The sequence below is a fragment of the Taeniopygia guttata genome, chromosome 1A, assembly GCF_048771995.1.
Source record: "Taeniopygia guttata chromosome 1A, bTaeGut7.mat, whole genome shotgun sequence".
Classification (NCBI taxonomy): Eukaryota; Metazoa; Chordata; class Aves; order Passeriformes; family Estrildidae; genus Taeniopygia; species Taeniopygia guttata.
This window is the reverse complement of record NC_133025.1, coordinates 71,577,598-71,595,216: the sequence shown is the minus strand read 5'-3', so window position 1 is coordinate 71,595,216 and position 17,619 is coordinate 71,577,598. Positions and strand designations below refer to the sequence as shown.

Genomic DNA, 17,619 nt, shown 5'->3' with positions numbered 1-17,619 from the left:
AAAGACAGAATTTATTCTATTTCCAGAAACATTGGGTATCATAATAAAGGATGCAGAAAAGTGCAATTTCTCTATCAGTTCCACAAAAAACCCCCAAACCCCAAGGGAGTGAAAGACAGGCTGTTCTTGCACCATCTTTGCTCTGTGGCAAATGAGTTAGCATCTCTATTAAAGCAATTAACATCTCAATACATTTGGAAAACAAACAATAGAATATCTTAGCTTTATCTTCGCCTGCACATCCACAAATGAATTAATCTCAAAGGCCCTGAATCTCTAAAGACTCCACAAATGTACAGTGGAGTAATTTCAGCCAAATGCTTGATACCAAAAGATTGCAAGATTTATTTTTATTTCAGGCAGGATTTCAGAGGAACAGATTTTGAATTGCCTGAATTAACACATTTACAGATCTAGGGAGAATAAATGCCCTGTTGGGATGTGTTGAAATACGAGCACATGGTGCAAAATTACCCTGTGAGTTATATCTCTTTTTTTAGTCACACTGACATAAGCAATGATTTTTAAGCTATTGCTTCATTGCTGAACTAACTTTATTTATCTTCCTCAAAGTCCCTCTGGATCTCAGAAGCATAACCCTTCTTTTAACAAATATTACTAATTTCATCAGGAACCTGCCAATAGTTACTGCACAAAACAATTTGTGACACTGAATGTAATACAAGGTAGGATTTCTTTGGTGTATATCGCAATGGTTTAAATGTTTAAACAGTTAAAATCAGTTTAAAATGTCATAATCTTATCCTCTCTCTGTATGTGTATATATATATTATATATAATACCTAGTTCCATTCTCAATTGTTCTTTCTGACAGACTCCCACTCAACTTGCATGTCCGAATTCACCTAGGAGGACAGCAGAGCCAAAGTGGAAAAGCAGACTGCAATGCATAGTTTGAGTTGTTCCCTGCTAATATACAGAAGCTCTTAAGTGCTGAAGCAGGGAAGTTGTGCTTTATTCTGGTCAGAAGCTGGGAGCTCTTCTTATGTGATATAAAGCAGGATGGGTAGTGTGGGGCAATCTAGATGAAAGATGAAGCTAGAACTTCAATTTGCTACTTAAAAGGATTCTAGTCTTTCTGAATCAGCACCAGGCCTTTTTCTAATCTTCTTCATCCACTCATGTTGCAACAGAGAGTTGCCTAAGTGAGCTATGTTGGCTCTTTGCCACTCCATATTTCCCTTTACCGGGGAAACCCCCAGCTGGCTTTTAAAGCCAGCTTTATGGCCTGAGGATAGTGCCAAAGGCAGTAGGAGACGCCTCACCACCTTCTGGAAGAATTTGAAGGTTACTATGGGATCACAGGAGTCAAGCTCATAGCAAGCTATTCCTTCCACTTTATTAGCTGATGCCTCTTGTTTGACACATTGTATCATCCTTGATTTTTTACTGCTATTATTTCAACGGAGAGTTGCCAGAACTGATTAATTGCTTTTGGACAAGCAAATAGGAAGCAGTATGCAAACTGCCTTGTCTTTGACAACTGAGAAGCATATAAGCTTATAGAGGGGAAAAAAAAAGCTTCAGAAAGTGCTTTGTCCCTGCCATCTAGCAAGCATATCCCTCCAAGAGGAAGGTCTCTGATTCAGGGGGAAAATCCCATGACAAACCCTTCAGCACGAACAATTGCATGTAAAAGAGATTAAATCATGGGAAACTCCTGCGAAGAGAGTTGCATGAATAAGAAGAAACATGCAGCAACATGAAACACGTCAAGCATCAGGTTTCACCGCTAGCTTGAAACATGAGTCATGTTTAGGAGAATTTTTTACTGGGGTACCTGTGTCTTTCAAGCAAGAACAGGCCTCATTTCGAGGCAAAGACACAGGATGATGGTCTGGCTTTACATCAAGAACTCAACATTAGACCTGTGCCATGTGTGTCCACAGGAAAATGAGGAAACTGGGTATCCTCAAAGGACTTCAAGGAATGCTGCTCCCGGCTTGGAGGTGCTCAGTAGTGTCCAGGTGGCCTGGAAAATTCGGCACAGTCTTCAGGAATTCTTAGGGCAAAGCAAAGCAAAAAACAGGAGAAAATTTAAATTTGTTGTTTCATTGGTTTGGGTTTTCTTTTCATCTAGCTCGAGACAGCCTGTGCTAGGGTCGAAGCCGGCAGCCCTGGCCCCACCATCCCTTGGTCATCTTTCCGGAACCATTGCGGTTGCAGCAGAACAGCCGTGGAACAGTGCGAGCATTAGAAAAAACAAATAAACAAACGCAAAAAACACCAACAAAACAACAAATTCAGTTGTCGCTGTGAGGCGGGGGAGCGACCGGAGCGTTCTGGGAAATGTAGTTCGCTCGGTCGGCGAGGCGAGGATCAATCGCCGCGCCGCTCGTCTGCTGCGCCTGCTGGGAGTTGTAGTATTTTCCGTCCCCGTCAGGGCGGCGGCCAATAGCGACGGGGCCGAACAAGACTATACTTCCCAGTGTGCACCGCTCTGCCGGCGCTCTGCTCCTCTCGGCCGTAAACAAACATGGCGGCAGGCAGAGGCGGCGGCCGCGGGCGGCCTTGAGGCTCCGTGAGTGCCGGTGTCTGCCGGGGCGGCGGGCGGGCAGCTCCGCCTGCTCCTCGTGCAGGGGCTGCGGGAGGCGATCGGGGCTGGCGGCACACATGGATGACAGCAAGGTAAGGGCCTGCCGGGCCCGCCCGGGAGCTGGAGCCGAGGGCAGCCGGTAAGGCGATTGGTGCAGGGAGCCTTCTGAAATCTGCTTTTGAAGGGCTCTGCTTGCTGTAGCTGCCAGGAAAGAAGGTTTGCCCCCTTAGTTCTTGTTTGCAGCGCTTCGGTGCTGCTTCTGGCGTTTCCTTAAACCTCCAGGCATGGGCCAAATGCTGGATACCACCAGTGTTGTGGTGCAGTAGCTCATGCTCCCAACAACAGCCTGGATTGATTAGATAAATAGCAGCTGTGCACAAATGGTGAGGTACGAGGGCAGCAGCGTGGGCTGCAGCCCTGAACTGGGTGCTGGACTTGGATTTTTCCAGCTTTGGAAGGATCTCATGAGAGCAGCACAGAGGCATCGCTGAAGGTATGGGGCTTCCAGCTGAGCAGAGCTGAACATGAGAAGGTGCCCCAGGAACGAGCACCTTCCTGCTGCTTACAGCCGGTGCCCCTAAAGCAGCGGCCGTGGCTGCTCACCGCAGCGCTGTGCAGCTCAGACCTCACCTGAGCTTGGGTTCTTCAGCTCCCTGGAGTGCTGGGTATGGGTCATCCTGGGGGTCGTGCTGCAGATACCACTGGTTTTACTAACACAAAATTATGCAGCCTACGAAGATCTCCTTCAATTCAAAAGGGGGGAAAATGCTTGACACAATTTCTTACAGAATAAAGACATTTAGAAGCGAGCAGTAATTTGGCAGTCTGTGAAAGGTTTATGGTGATCTGCTATTTTAACATGTATACTATTTGATTTTATTAAGGCCTTGTCTGACAGCTGTGAAGGAGGTTGGGGGAAATCTGCATCACTGATGTCTCACAACTTTGGGAACTGCATGAAAGTTTGTGTAATTGAGGCAGTAGTTTAGAAGATCCAGCAGATTTAGTTCTGGAGGCATATGTAGTTCATGAGCATTATCTTATTGTTATTTCTTTTTGTGTTTTTCTCTGTCTGACTTAGGCTCTTTGTACTACCCAACTGCCAGATTTTCATTTAAAAATAATTTTTGGTCTACCATTGTGTCATGTGGAGTTGTGATAGTATACCTTTTTTTTTTTCCTGAAAGATTTTTTGACATATTTACTAAATAAAATAAATATATTTACCCAGTCAGTAAGTCAAATCTTTGGTCTTTTTTTTTTTCTTTTTTAAATTGATGTTGAGTTGACTAGGAAAAAACAACAGAGTGGAATATTCACTCTTCTTGCTATCTTCACTCCCAAGTAGAGTTTTTATAATTTGTGAGGCTGCAGGTCACCTTGAGGGTTTGGTGACCCTGTTCAAGGGATGTCATTTCCCTTAGGAGGGCTCTTCCCATTGCAGGTTGCTGTGTCAGCACAAGGCAAGCACTATTTATACCTCATTTTATGGCCAGTGTGGTTACACTGGAGTCAGCATGTCCTCGAAATCTCCTAAAAATTCCACTGAGTCATGCTTTCCTCCTTGCTGAAGGGGTTAGCCTGTGAAAGGATTTTCCCTGCAAAAACTCAATCAACTAAATTGTGTTGATAGTGTAGTGACCATTCTATAACCATTCTATAATTTGGCCTGCAGCCAAATTCAGTGTTTGCTTTCATCTATGTGACACAGAGAGTTTAGAACTGAGCTTGCAGGCTGAAAAGTTTTCCCTAATTCATAGTGCACTTTAATTTAGCCTTATCTGGTTTAAGAGGGCATTAGAAGAGTGGTTCTTGTCAACATATTCCTCAAAATTGGAAGGAAATAGCAAGAAATAAAGGGAGAGGTAGAATATTTTAACATCAGATCTAGAAAAATTTAATATTTAATTTCAAAATGATGTTCTTAAATTATTCACACACAGAAAACAAACATCCAAAATAACCCCCCCAAAAAAAACCCAAATAAAAATCCCTGAACTCCCCCAACAGACAAAGAAACCCAAACAAACCCACAAACAAACAGACAAACAAAAAGAAACCCAAAAACCAAAGAACCCCAAAATATGGCCTTTTATTCTATAGAACTGTTTTTAACTTAGGGTTTGTTCAGGTACTAGCCTCACTTCTCGCTGTGATTTGAGCTATTGGGTGTGGAAGGGAAAGAATTTAGTGATGTAGCTGTTACTTGCTGTTAATTCATGTTAAAACATCAGTTGTGCATCTCTGAAGTATTTGGACAGAGGAAAAAAGAGAAGCTCTGTTAGGGTGGTTTCAGCCTTTAGAGGTGAAATTTCTTGGTTAGTTTACAAGACTACATATAATGTATAATGTATTTGTTATATGTGTTGGGAAGGAGAGAATAGGGACTAGGGTGAGAAGTTGATAACTTGTTAATCAACATTAAAATACATTTTATACAGCTAACTGTGGTCTTTTATAATTAATTACAGAATTTTTATAGGGGACACTGACAAGACTTATTTCGGTAATTAACTTTTCAGTTTACGGCTAGAAATGAGAAACAAAAGTTTGTAATGTCACTTCTGTTATTCCAGTGAAGTTAAAAACAAGCAAACAAAAACCAGACCACCACCAAAAAAAGTTGGGGTTGCTGTCTTTTGTTACTAATATTACTGTCTTGCACAAAAAAGATATTAATATGTTTGTGGATCCAGCAACTGTTGATTTCTTGCTCTGGTGTTCATGCAGCTTTCCTTTTCAAGGGAACACATGGTGTTCCAGCAGGGGAAGGGTCTCAACAAAGGGCTACACCCAAGGAGCTGGGTTGCTTTCCACACAGCCTGGCTGTGAGACATCAAATACTCAGTCCTATGTGGTCCTGAGTCATAATTGTGGGGAAGCAGATGTCCCTTGGAGGGTGTGTGGGAGCAAGCCACGTGTGAAATCTTGTGTTTGAAATACAGAGCTTGGGGGGTCTTTGGCCATGAGCTGTCTTGTAGCCTCTGACCCTCACTGGTGGGGCTGATGGGGGTCAGGGAGAGAGAGATCTCCCAGGCAGTCCTGGAGTCAGCTCTGAGTAGTGCTCTGAATGCCACAGCAGGGACAGAGCTACTGTGGAGACACCACAGTACAGCCACACCCCTAACAACCCCACATATGCTGTTGGTAAGCCAGCCCTCCTCACACATGTGCATATGTCACTCCTGTGACCGAGCTCCTCCTTTGTCATGCCTCTTGGAGTGTGCAGTCCTTCGTGCTTCAGCCTTGCCAATGGTTGGAGATGAACTTTCAACATTACAAAACTTTAATAGATATAAATATCTATATAAAACCAGATCTTAGCAAAATGTCTTTCATCCTTCTTTCATCCTTATACATTCAATATTTGTGAGAACTAACATCCTACTACCCATTTATTACAATGTCCAAACATAAAGCATTCTCATTACTGCTTGCTTGGAAATAAAAAACCTTAACAGCTTTGGTTATAGTTTGATAGGAGCAATTTCAAATCATTAAATGTTTTAAGAAGCTCCTGCTCAGCATTGCTCAGATGACACATCTGCTCATATTTGCAAGGAGCGATTAAAATGGAGGAGATTAAAGCATCTAAACCAGCTAGAACAGTTTTATTTCATTGTTAAAGTGGGCTGGGAGGATACACATGGTAGTTAGCTGACCATCCCTGAGCCTAACAAAGTTAGGAGTTCTAACAGAGACAAGTTTTAAAAAGTGCCTGGTTTCTGTTAGAGTGAGCTGAGAGAATGTGGGGGACATAATTCCTGTGTGAGGCCGTAAGTCCTTCCTTGGGGAAGAGCAGGGCTGTCACCTGTGGAGTGGCAAGGTGGCATCTGAGTGACTGCTGCCCTGAACTTCAGCACTTACCCATCTGGTTGCCTGCATAACACTTTATGAAAACTTGATATTTATGCCTAGCTCATGCTTTTTTAAAACAGACGTTGCAGCAAAGACAGACATTCTTTATGCTTCTGTGCTGAATATGGCATTCTTAAGATATGAAGCACTTTGTATGGGTGAGAATTTTAGGATTAATTTCTGTTGACATAATCAGCTTAAGACTTAGATTGTGTTTGCTCACTAAATAGTATCTTACGTTTTTGGATCATTATCAGATGCATTTTGTCTGCCAGTGAATGTAAAAGAATTGTATTGAGCATATAAAATGTCATGAAATAGAGGAATAACGAGCATGCTCTCTAGCTGGGTTTTGTACTGGTACTGTGAGTGGTATGCTTTCAATTGGAAGATCAGAAAAGTTCATCTTTATTAGGAGACTTGTGATTGGCTGCATTTGCTTTCTGATTTTGTAAAAATATTTGCAAGCGGGAATAGATTCTTACCCCTCTACTGTAACATAGCACTTAGGTTTTTTTGCTTACTAATAATTTTTATAGTTTTATATAAATTCTGTAGATGATCGCCAGTTCCATTTTGCATTAAGTTCTGCAGACCTCTACCTTCAGCTGCTGATGCAATGCAGTCTGTGTAAGATGGATCTCAAGTACTGGTTGGTAGAGCTGCTTGTTTATTGGTAAATGAACTCAGAGCTTCTGGGAGATGCTGACCTGGTCAATGTGATCGCTTTTGCTGGTCAGTGGTGCTGAGCAGTGCCTGAGTACTGTTGCTTTAATCTGCTAAATTGATTCAAACTTGTAGATGTCATGATGAAGCCAACTCTACCCCAATCTTCTATCTGAGAGCTGTGAGTGAGGAGCTGATACAGTGTAGCTGTATTATGTGTGCATCTCCTTCCTGTAGAAGACCTCTCTACTGTGCATTCTGGCAAGGATTTTGGAGAGATCTGCTGCACACTTCTAATAAAAAAATCCAGAAGTCTGAGGAATTTTCTTTATCAGGTCAAGTGATTGCAGCTATATCCAATTCCAGGTCAAATAACTTTGTGCCTGAGCACTGATGGGAGGCAAAAATGAAGTATGATCTAAGTAGGGTATTAAAAGGAAATTGTGGAATCACAGAATAGGCTGAGTTGGAAGGGACCTGTTGGGATCATCACATCCAACTCCGGCCCTGTGCAGGACACCCCAAGAATCACACCATACACTTGAGAAAAGAGTTACGTTTTTCTGTTTTCTGAAGTCTGAGTGAACTGAAATAGGAGCTTGGTCAGATCTCTAACTAATGCATGCCTTTATTAATATTTCTCTGAAAATTTTTATGATTAATATTGTTCTGAGTCTTGATTCCATATGACTCCCTGAAAAAAACCCCAAATCTCAACTGCTGAATGCTAATAGATCACATCCCTTTATAAACTGCGGAGGAATACAAAGGGACACAAAATGTTTGCTTGGGCTGTTGCCATGTTCAGCATCAACTATCACTTCTGCTTTGTCTTCTTTCTGTCACATCAACATAGCAACTGAGGAGGCAAACAGGACTAGAAGCCAGGGAGATAGGGTAATGCTGTATGGGGGCAAAGGATTTCTCAGGCCTTTTCTTCCCAGCTGGGTTGCTTAAGGTTACAGCAGGAGCTTCTAAATATTGGTGAGGAAAAACTGATGAGGATGCAGGACTTGATTAAATTGCTTACCACTGCTGTCTTTGGAGGGTAATGTGTAATTGTGTGGTGAACTCCAGGAGCCATGAAGACAGTTTGAGTCTTTGAGGATGGTGTGAAGGCAGATTATTAGGGTGTTAGTGCTTAGAATCAAAAGGGAAGGAAGCTTTTCATTATCTCCATAGTCCTGGTGGTAAGAGTGTTGGCAGGTAACCCTGGTTGAATGATTGAAGAGGTACAAGCCTTTTTCCTGCCCTAAGGGAATTTGTATGCAGGGCTGCTGTAGTGGTAAAATATCTTGTAGGGAGAGCAGTTGGCATACCTATCTGTAGAAAGCTCTCTGGAGTGACCAAATGGAAAGCTGTTTATGGATAATGGTGGATCCAGGATGCATTTGCCATGTGCTAAGCAGTCTTTAATTTGCTGATTGTGAGAAATGGTGCAGTGGGAACCCTTCACCTGCCTGGGGCTTTGGGGAGAGGGCATGGCTGTCAATGCTCCTGTGCAGGATTAGTACTCAAGGTCCCTTTTTGTTCACAAGGCAGTGTGGCATGTGCTGGGGCCCCAGCCTTGAGTGGCAGCTCACTCTAGTTCTAGAGGGTCAGAACCCAGAGTGGCCAGGGCTTTTTAAGAGAGCTGCAGTTTATGTCTCTACAAGACCTTATCCAGCTCTTGAATTCAAAGATTTACTTTGAACTACCTTGCATGAGCACAGAAAAGCCTTAGGTCCTAGAAGTCTTTGAGAACTGAAGTACTTTGTCAGTAGTGTGTATAATGTAATGTCCATCAATCTTCCAAGTGCAAATAGAGAGCAAATTGTGAGTGCCTATAGCCCCACCTGGGAAGATTTTGTGTAGTTCTACCTTCTGCGGAACTGGGCATGTGGCTCACACCATCCATAGCCAGGAGAATGTTTCTATGAGAGAAAAGACCTTGTCATGCCTGAAAGGGGACAGTCACTTCCCCTTCCTTAGAGCTCCTGCCCCCTGCCTTGGCCACATCTGGTTAGTTTTATCTTACTTTGAACTACATTAGATTTTCTGAACTAGAAAATCTTAAGGGGAGCACCTTGATGAAGTAAAGAATTACTTACGGTATTCAGCAGTTCAACTGTAAAATAGCATCATTTTTTTCCTTTGCTCTTCTGAATGTATTGTGTTTGTTTTATTATCTTAGATGTCCATTAAGTACTTCCTGTTCTTTCGTTTGCTCATGGTAGGCATCTACTGCTGAATAAATCAGGAGGGACAATACAGAGAAGGTAGGATTATGTTAGCATGTGATTGTTGACTCACTTTCCAAAAAAATAATAGGGTTAATTGTATAATCCTTTTTTTCCCCTCTTCATTCTGGCACATCAATTCACTATGTTATTGTTTTTATTGCAGCTTGATGAGTTTGCAGAACAAGTGACTTCTTTGAATACTAAAAATTAATTACTTTGTAGCTTTTCACAGTAGAAGTGCTTTTTTAAAATTATGAACTCTGATTTTTAAACACTGCCTATTAAAAAAAGTCTGTCTGTGTGCAGGATGATGAAATACTAAGGCAGCAGTGAAATTCTTGTATGCAGGTATGTGTGTTAGGTGTATTTATCCATATTTCTCCACACCCCCTCCAGTCAAACAGTGTGGTCAGAATGCAAATAAAGAGAAATCCTCACTTCAGAGGGGAGCTGGGCTGTGTGGCTGATGTAATGTTTACTGGGTGATACTGCCCAATGACCTGTGAACTAATCTTCAGACCATATTTAAGATTTTCTTGTGCCATGCCCCCATGTTAAGAATAAAATATTTGAGTGGGGAAACACAGTGGGTTTTTAAAATTTTTTATTTTAATTTTTAAAAATATTTTATTTGTGGCAGGAGAAACTCTCAGACCTGTAAAAAAGGAGCTACACAGAAGAGGGGGAAATGATAGCAAACCCTGTGTTCCATAGAGCAAGGAACTAGAGAGTTTCTGTAAGGGGGAATCTGCATTAGAAACAGGGAAAGTTCAGCACTGACAGGTTGTGTGAGGAGACTCGCCAGGCTGTGGAGTAATGTTTTGAAGGCGAATACGGCCACAGTGGTGATGTACTGCTGGAGCTGAGGCAACAGAGATAGGACTCGGTGCGACTCAGTTCCCTCTTTAATCCATCAAGATTCCTTTGAAAGAAAACTTGATGAAGGAAGCACAGGTCACTAGTGAATAATTCTGAATTTAGAGTAGGCTGAAACTCTTGACTGCAGCAAAACTAAGTTTTGCATTATATTGATAGAAACAAATACATTTTTCTCTAAATTGAAGTGTTAATCTCTGTAATACAGTATTTCTAGACCTGCTATAGCAGGGGCTGTTGGTGATATGTAAGCAATTTCACTACAAGCTGATTATGCCTCCTCAATAACCAGATATCCTCATAGATGCATGAAATATTGTGTTCGGTTCTAGGGTCCCCAGTATGAGAGAGAAATAGAGCCACTGGAGAGAGTCCTGAAAACTTCAGAGCTCAGCATTCTTATTTCCTCTGTTGCTCCAGCATGTATATGCAAGATTTTATACTTGAGACTCCTGGTAGTTACTGTCACATGGTTCCAGCATTACCCTTGCAGAGCAGGATCTTTACTGTGCCCTTCCTTTCCAGGTGGTTGGAGGCAAGGTAAAGAAACCAGGCAAACGAGGTCGTAAACCAGCCAAAATAGACTTGAAGGCAAAACTTGAAAGAAGTCGTCAGAGTGCAAGAGAGTGCAGAGCCAGGAAGAAGCTGAGATACCAGTACTTGGAAGAGCTGGTTTCAAGCAGAGAGCGAGCCATCTGTGCTCTCAGAGAAGAGCTTGAAATGGTAAGGAACTATCATTTAACCTAACCTCCAGTATTATCTGGGACCTGTCCTCATGAACACTTATTCTTGGGACCACAGTGACTGACAGTGGCATTTGGCTGGTCAGGAGACAAATCATCAAAACATCAGATGCATCCAGCTGCTTGCCTGCTTTGGTGTGTAGAATACAAACTCATGTCACAAGATGTCTGCTGGTTCTGAACTGGAATCAAGCAAAGGAAGTTCCATTACATTTGAGTCTGTTGTCTTTGAAATATCTGGTTTTGAAAAACCTTTGACAAAGGTAGATTGTGGGAAGAGGTGTTGAGATATCAAAGGGCAAACATATATCCACAGAGTGTCATTGCTTCTCTGCTGGGGAGGTGGATTCTTGCAGCATGTTGTCTGTGCAGGTAGTTCTAGATGTGTAAAATAGGGGTCTTGGCCAAATAAGCAGGATTAACCAAAGAACATGTTTCATCTGGAAATACAGACCCAGTGGTGTCATTGAAATGTCACCAGTGCTGAGGACACTGCATTGACCTGGCTTTAGGTTTGTTTGAATGGGCAGGGCTAGTCACTACAAATCAGCAGGTTTAGGATCAGGTGAAAAGTCAGCCAACTGTCCACAGATTTTTGATGTGCCTCAGGGTTTGGCAATGAAGGATTTAAGATGAGGGAAGTAGGAATTTCTTTCCAGTTTCTGTGCCTTGCACAATTGGAAAGGACCTCTTAGTAGTCCATCAGCCCCAGAGTCATGTGAAATATTTGTTTTTAATAGGCCATGAACTGGAATGGTATTCTCGCATGCCAGCAGCAAGAAATTGCACAGAGTGTTCCATGTTGTTTAATAATTACAGTGTTCTGTCTAGTGCTGCCTCTGAGTAGCAGTTTATTGACTGAAAGAGGCTTTGCTGAGGCCAGGTATGTGGCCACAGCCACGTGCTCAGCTCATTAGGGCTCTGCAGTTTTGCAAGAGGCTTAAGCTCAGTACATTCAGACCTTAAATGAATATATGGGTAGGTAAAGATTACAGCCCTGTTTTGTCTGCTAATGTGATGCTGGTGGTTTGCTAAGGTCTAATGTGTTTGCATATTTCAGTACAAGCAGTGGTGCATGGCCATGGACCAAGGGAAAATCCCCTCAGAAATAAAAGCCCTGCTAACTGGAGAGGAGCAAGGCAAAGCACAGCAGAACTCAACCAAACTTGCCAAGGCTGCAAAGACAGATGCAAACAGCAGCAATCCCTGTAAGTATCCAGCCTGTGATTAATTCCTGTTTTGTTACATCTTTTGTGGTGTAGGAGGATGGCTGTGGTGTAGGAAGAAGCACAAGGATGTGCTTTTGGGCAGAAATAGTTGATTGAAACAAAGATCTTAGTGGGTGGTACAAAGACTCTGTGTAATGTTTACATGGACAACACAGAAATTCCACTATAGAGGAAGCTGGGCAGTTATTTTAAAAGACTCTCTGTGTTTCACCAAAGCCTTTCGAGACCTGTGTAGACCTTAATTTCTTACAGCATTTCTGTTTTTTTAATGCAAGCTAAATGGTGCACATTAAACATAATTGAACTTGGAAATCTTTATCAAGAAAGCATTATTCTAGCTGCAAGCACTCCAAGAGAGAAATGCTGGACATTCGATTTTCCGTGGAACTTTCTTTCTGACTCCTTTGTGCTTGTGCAGGGAAGGGAATAGGTTTCTTCTGAGAATTGGAAAGTGAGAAGACCGTGTGATATAAAGTCATATTCCTGATATATATATGCAAAGGGAGAAAGTTAAGGTGTAGCATAGGCAATTCTATATCTTACTTCTAAGAGTTTGTACTACAGGCTAAATTACACTTCACTGATTTTTTTTTTTTTTTTTTTAATAGGAGTTTCTAGCTTTATGTTTTTAAAGATCAACATGAAAACCACTTTTTCAACCATAACAATCTTCCCCCCGGTGCATCATTCTAAAGAGGACGGTGCAAACCTTCCACGCTGCAGCAGAGGTGGCTTGGGAGCTGGCAGGAGGAAGAATGCTGTTCTGAAGAGTGGATGCATCCCCAGGTGCAGGGGAAAGGATCCCAGTCTGTTCTTTTCTTTTTGCTCCTCCCCACATGAAATTCTTTGATTATGATGTTCCTAAGGCTTTGTGGGTGGGGCTTTTAGAGCAGCAGGTGTTGGTGTAAGTGGAGCCTTGTTCTTCCTTTCACTACCCTGCCCTCCCCAAATATAGCTATGGCAGCTTTGAGGCATTCCCAGCACAAGAGTGGGGCTGCTTTTATATTGGAGCCCAGAATTAGGCTGGCTTTGTGTTTGGTGGTTATGTGGTTGATAACTGTTGTGGGAGTGGGGGAGGTTCTGTAAAAGAAAAGCAAGAGAAGAATGTCGTAACAGCTTTGCTAAAGCCAAACCCAGTATTGTAGGTCGAGGAGAAGGAGCTGGATCAAAAGGTTTCAGTAAGATTTGTAACCTAAAGGCAGGTGTTGCTCTTGTCATCCATCTTTAATGCAGCATGTCTTTTGTGTGACTGGGATTCTTAAAGAGTTACTAGATATATTTTCTGCTTATCCTGGTTTAGGACAAATATGGGAGGAAACTTCCAAACAGGTCCCTCCTGAAAGCAGATAAAAGCAGGCCCTCCCCCATCTGGTTCAGGAAGAGATTTCCTTGGAGAAAAGTGGAAAAAATCTGTTTATTTAACAAGCAAAGTATTCAAGCAAAGTCTGTTTATTTAACAAACAAAGTTTATTTAACAAGCAAAGCATACAAAAAAATGAATGATATGGAACAATAAAACCTGTCACTGTTCTACCGAGATGGCAAATTCAGAGTCCTTTTCGTGGAGTGTGGCTCGGCTCACTCAGTGTCTTCTCCTCCTGCACTGGAAAATGCTGCATCCCGGGCCTCAGAGGGCTACAGGCATGAACTCCCAGTGTTTTTCTGGGTTTTCAGTCCAGAGCAGGGCTAATGAGTTCCAAGAAAAAGAAACACCACAGTCTGGGGAACTTCTCTGCCTCAGCTAGCTAAAAAAGCTGACTAAAGGCAAAGGAGAGCTGTGTCCTGCTGTCCACGCTGCAGACAACACAGTCCTTGAGAGACAATGCAGGGGAGCAAGTGCAGTTTCTGCAAACAAACTCTGCACTGCTTCTCCTGCCCTTTGCTCTCAGAACAGGTCTTAAAGGTGCAGAACTTAATATCCAGCATAAACAGAACAGACAACTGGAGCTACAAGCATTGTAAAGTCACCATTAGGACATTCTACCCCTTATCTCCATATTGACAGCTTACTACCAAAAATAATATATATATTCTAACTCTACACACACATGCATTATATGTAGAGTTGTGTTTGCACTGTATATCCCCTCATGGTTTGTCCCTCCATATCCCCTCTTTGTATCTGTTTGGTTCATCCCAGCTTTCCCATCAGTACCTGTATGTCCATCAAACCCCAACCCATCCCCCTGTCTCCTCTCAGGTGATGTGTCCATCACCTGCTGACCCTTCCCCTTTGTCCAGATCCTTCTCCCAGGGTCACCAGGTAACTGGACCCTGGCTGGGACTGCTCCCCCACCCCCTCCTCAGTGGTCACTCTGAGGCCGTGCCCCCAGAGAGCCACTCCCATGTCCTTCCCCCTTTGACTGGTCAGGTTTTCCCTGCCCCCTATATGTGGCTGGTCTGGGTGGGGACACATCCTCTCTTGCTTGGGACTCCCTTTGAGGTGACATGTGCCTTGGGATTTTCCCGGGCCCTCATTAAACTTTGGAACTAATCCCGAGGGAGAGCGCCTCTTTCTTCGCTTGTGGGACCAGCTCATCTTTGGACGCACGTGGGAGCTTCTCCAGGCCCCGGGATCCAAGGAGAAGCCCTTCCCTCTGCCCGCCTCACCCCAACTGCCCAGCTGGCCAGGCTCCACAGGGGATCTGTTCCCGTGGATTTGAGGGGGAGACGCAGCAATTATACATACAAATATATATATATATATATATATACAGACAATGGCAGTGACATTCTGCAAACAGTGATATCTGTATATGGTTCTCACCCAATAATCTGATCTCCCTGAGCTGTACATTGTGTTGTTCCATCTTTCTGCATTATCCACCATGTGCAACCTGGTCCCTTAGCAGGTTTGTCTGTACGTGAGGCAGACAAATAGGTTTGTCTGTACTTGAGGCAGGATTGATCCAAACATTTTTTCTTAACAAACCTCTGACATGCACACTGGGACTTTGTCTCCATCTCCTGTATGCAGGGACTCAGATTGGGCAGGGCCTGCTTGGTTGGTTGAGCCTCGGCTGTTAACCAACCAGGTGGCCTTTGCTAAATGCTACTCCCAGGTTTTGAAAGATCCCCCACCCAATGCTTGCAAGGTGGTTTTCAACATTCCTTTATACCTTTCCACTTTGCCTGCAGCTAGTGCATGGTAGGGAATATAGTACACTCTCTCAATGCCATGTTCCCTAGCCCAGGTGTTGATAGGGCTGTTCTTGAAATTAGTCCCATTGTCAGGGGGGCCTCAGGTCTCCCCATACTTATGTTTGGACTCCCACGCACAATACCATAAGGGCTTCACCTGCTTGGCTTGCTTGACCACAGCACACCTCTCAGAATCATGGATAGCCTGAGAAATACTGTCCATGGTTAAATCCACCCTCAGTCTCATGCCCACTTACAGGTGGCATCTCTACCCTGCTGGCCTGAGGCATCATGGGCCCATCGAGCTAGCAACAACTCTCCCTTGTGTTGCCCACCTAAATCTATCTCTGAGACCTCTATATTTGCAGCCTGATTTACTTGCTTGTTTTTTTGGTACTCCTCATTAGCTCTACTCTTGGGGATATGGGCATCTACGTGGCAGACTTTCACAGATAGTTCCTCTACCCTGGTTGTAATGTCTTTCCACTCTTCAGCAGCCCAAATTGGTTTTTCCCCTATGCTGCCAATTGGCTTTTTCCACCTCTCCAGCCATCCCCACAGAACATTGGCTACCATCCATGAATCAGTGTAGAGGTAGAGCTTTGGCCACTTCTCTCTTTCAGCAATGTCCAGAGCCAGTTGAACGGCTTTGAGTTCAGCAAGTTGGCTTGATCCACCTTCAATAGCCTCTGTGACCTGTCCTGTGGGGCTCCATGCAGCTGCTTTCCACTTCCGGGTCATCCCTACGATGTGACAAGAACCATCAGTAAAAAGAGTGTAACATGTTTCTTCTGCTGGCTGTTGGTTGTATGGTGGAGCTTCTTCAGCATGTGTCACTTGCTCTTGTTCCTCTTCATCCATGAGACCAAATTTTCCACCTTCAGGCCAATTTGTAATTATTTCCAAAATCCCAGGGTGGTTCAGTTTACCAATACAGGTGCCCTGTGTGATGAGGGCTTGCTCCATGTGACATGGTGGGTAGAGGGAACCTTCACTTTGTACATCCACCCCAGCACTGGTAGTTGAGGTGCCAGGAGGAGTTGTACTTCAGTCTTTTTTACTTCTGAGGCAGCATGAACTCCTTCATAGGCTGCTAAAATTTCCTTCTCTGTGGGGGTGTAGTTGGCCTCAGACCCTCTGTAACTTCAACTCCAGCCCCTTCAACTCCAAAATCCTAATGGTCGGCCTTGACCCTCACCAGGCACCTTCTGCCAAAGGCTCCAGGACAGACCATGGTTCCTGGCTGCAGAGTAGAGCACGTTCTTCACATCTGGTCCCGTCCTGACTGGGCCAAGGGTACTACATGAGTGATTTCTGCTTGATCTGGGCAAAGCTTTTTGCTGCTCAGGGCCCCAGTGGAAAGTGTTCTTCTTGCAGGTGACCAGGTAAAGAGGGGTCACTATTTGACTGTACTCAGGAATGTGCATTCTCCAAAATCCTATGGTGTCTGGGAAAGGTTGTGTTTCCTTCTTGTTGGTTGGTGGGGACATAGCTGTGATCTTGTTGATGACATTGGTGGGAATCTGACGCCGTCCATCTTGCCACTTCACTCCCAGGAGCTGGATCTCTCGGGCAGGTCACTTAACTTTGCTCTTCTTGATGGCAAAACCAGCTTCCAGGAGAATCTGGGTGATTTTCTCTCCTTTCTCAAATGTGTCTGCTGCTGTGTTCCCCCACACAATGATGCCATCGATGTACTGCAGATGTTCTGGAGCTTCAGCCTTTTCCAGTGCAGCCTGGCAGATGGTGGGGCTGTGTTTTCACCCCTGGGGCAGTCAGTTCCAGGTGTACTGCGCGCCCCTCCAGGTGAAAGCAAACTGAGGCCTGCATTCTGCTGCCAGAGGAATGGAGAAAAACGCATTGGCAATATCTATAGTGGCATACCACTTTGCTGCCTTGGACTCAAGCTTGTCCTGGAGCTCTAACATGTCTGGCACAGCAGCGCTCAGTGGTGGAGTCACTTCATTCAATGCACGGTAGTCCACAGTCAATCTCCATTCTCTTTCAGATTTACGCACAGGCCAAATGGGGCTGTTAAAGGGTGAGTGGGTTTTGCTGACCACCCCTTGGCTCTCCAGCTCATGGATCATTTTGTGAATGGGGATCACAGCATCTAGAATTGTTCTGTACTGTTGGCGGTGCACTGTCAAAATGGCCGTTGGTACTTGTTGCTCTTCCCCCTTCGTGGTGTTGCATTTTAGTTAAATGGTGTGCTCTGTCTCACCCCAGGAAACTGTATGGTTTATTCCAAGCCTGTAATCCTCCCCTGAAGTATCCTGGGTCTGAAATCCCATTGGCCCAAACCTTATCTGCACCCACTTGGAATC

General features: G+C 43.9%; 1 protein-coding gene across 1 annotated transcript; it reads left to right on the top strand.

The window, feature by feature from the left end:
- Positions 1–2,487: 2,487 nt before the first annotated feature.
- On the top strand, positions 2,488–13,688 carry CREBL2 (cAMP responsive element binding protein like 2; the record flags this gene model as incomplete). Its single annotated transcript, NM_001245461.1, is given in 4 exon segments — positions 2,488–2,649; positions 10,705–10,902; positions 11,983–12,130; positions 12,760–13,688. Coding segments are annotated over 4 exon segments (363 nt in total). The 3' UTR covers positions 12,762–13,688.
- Between the last annotated feature and the right edge of the window lie 3,931 nt (positions 13,689–17,619).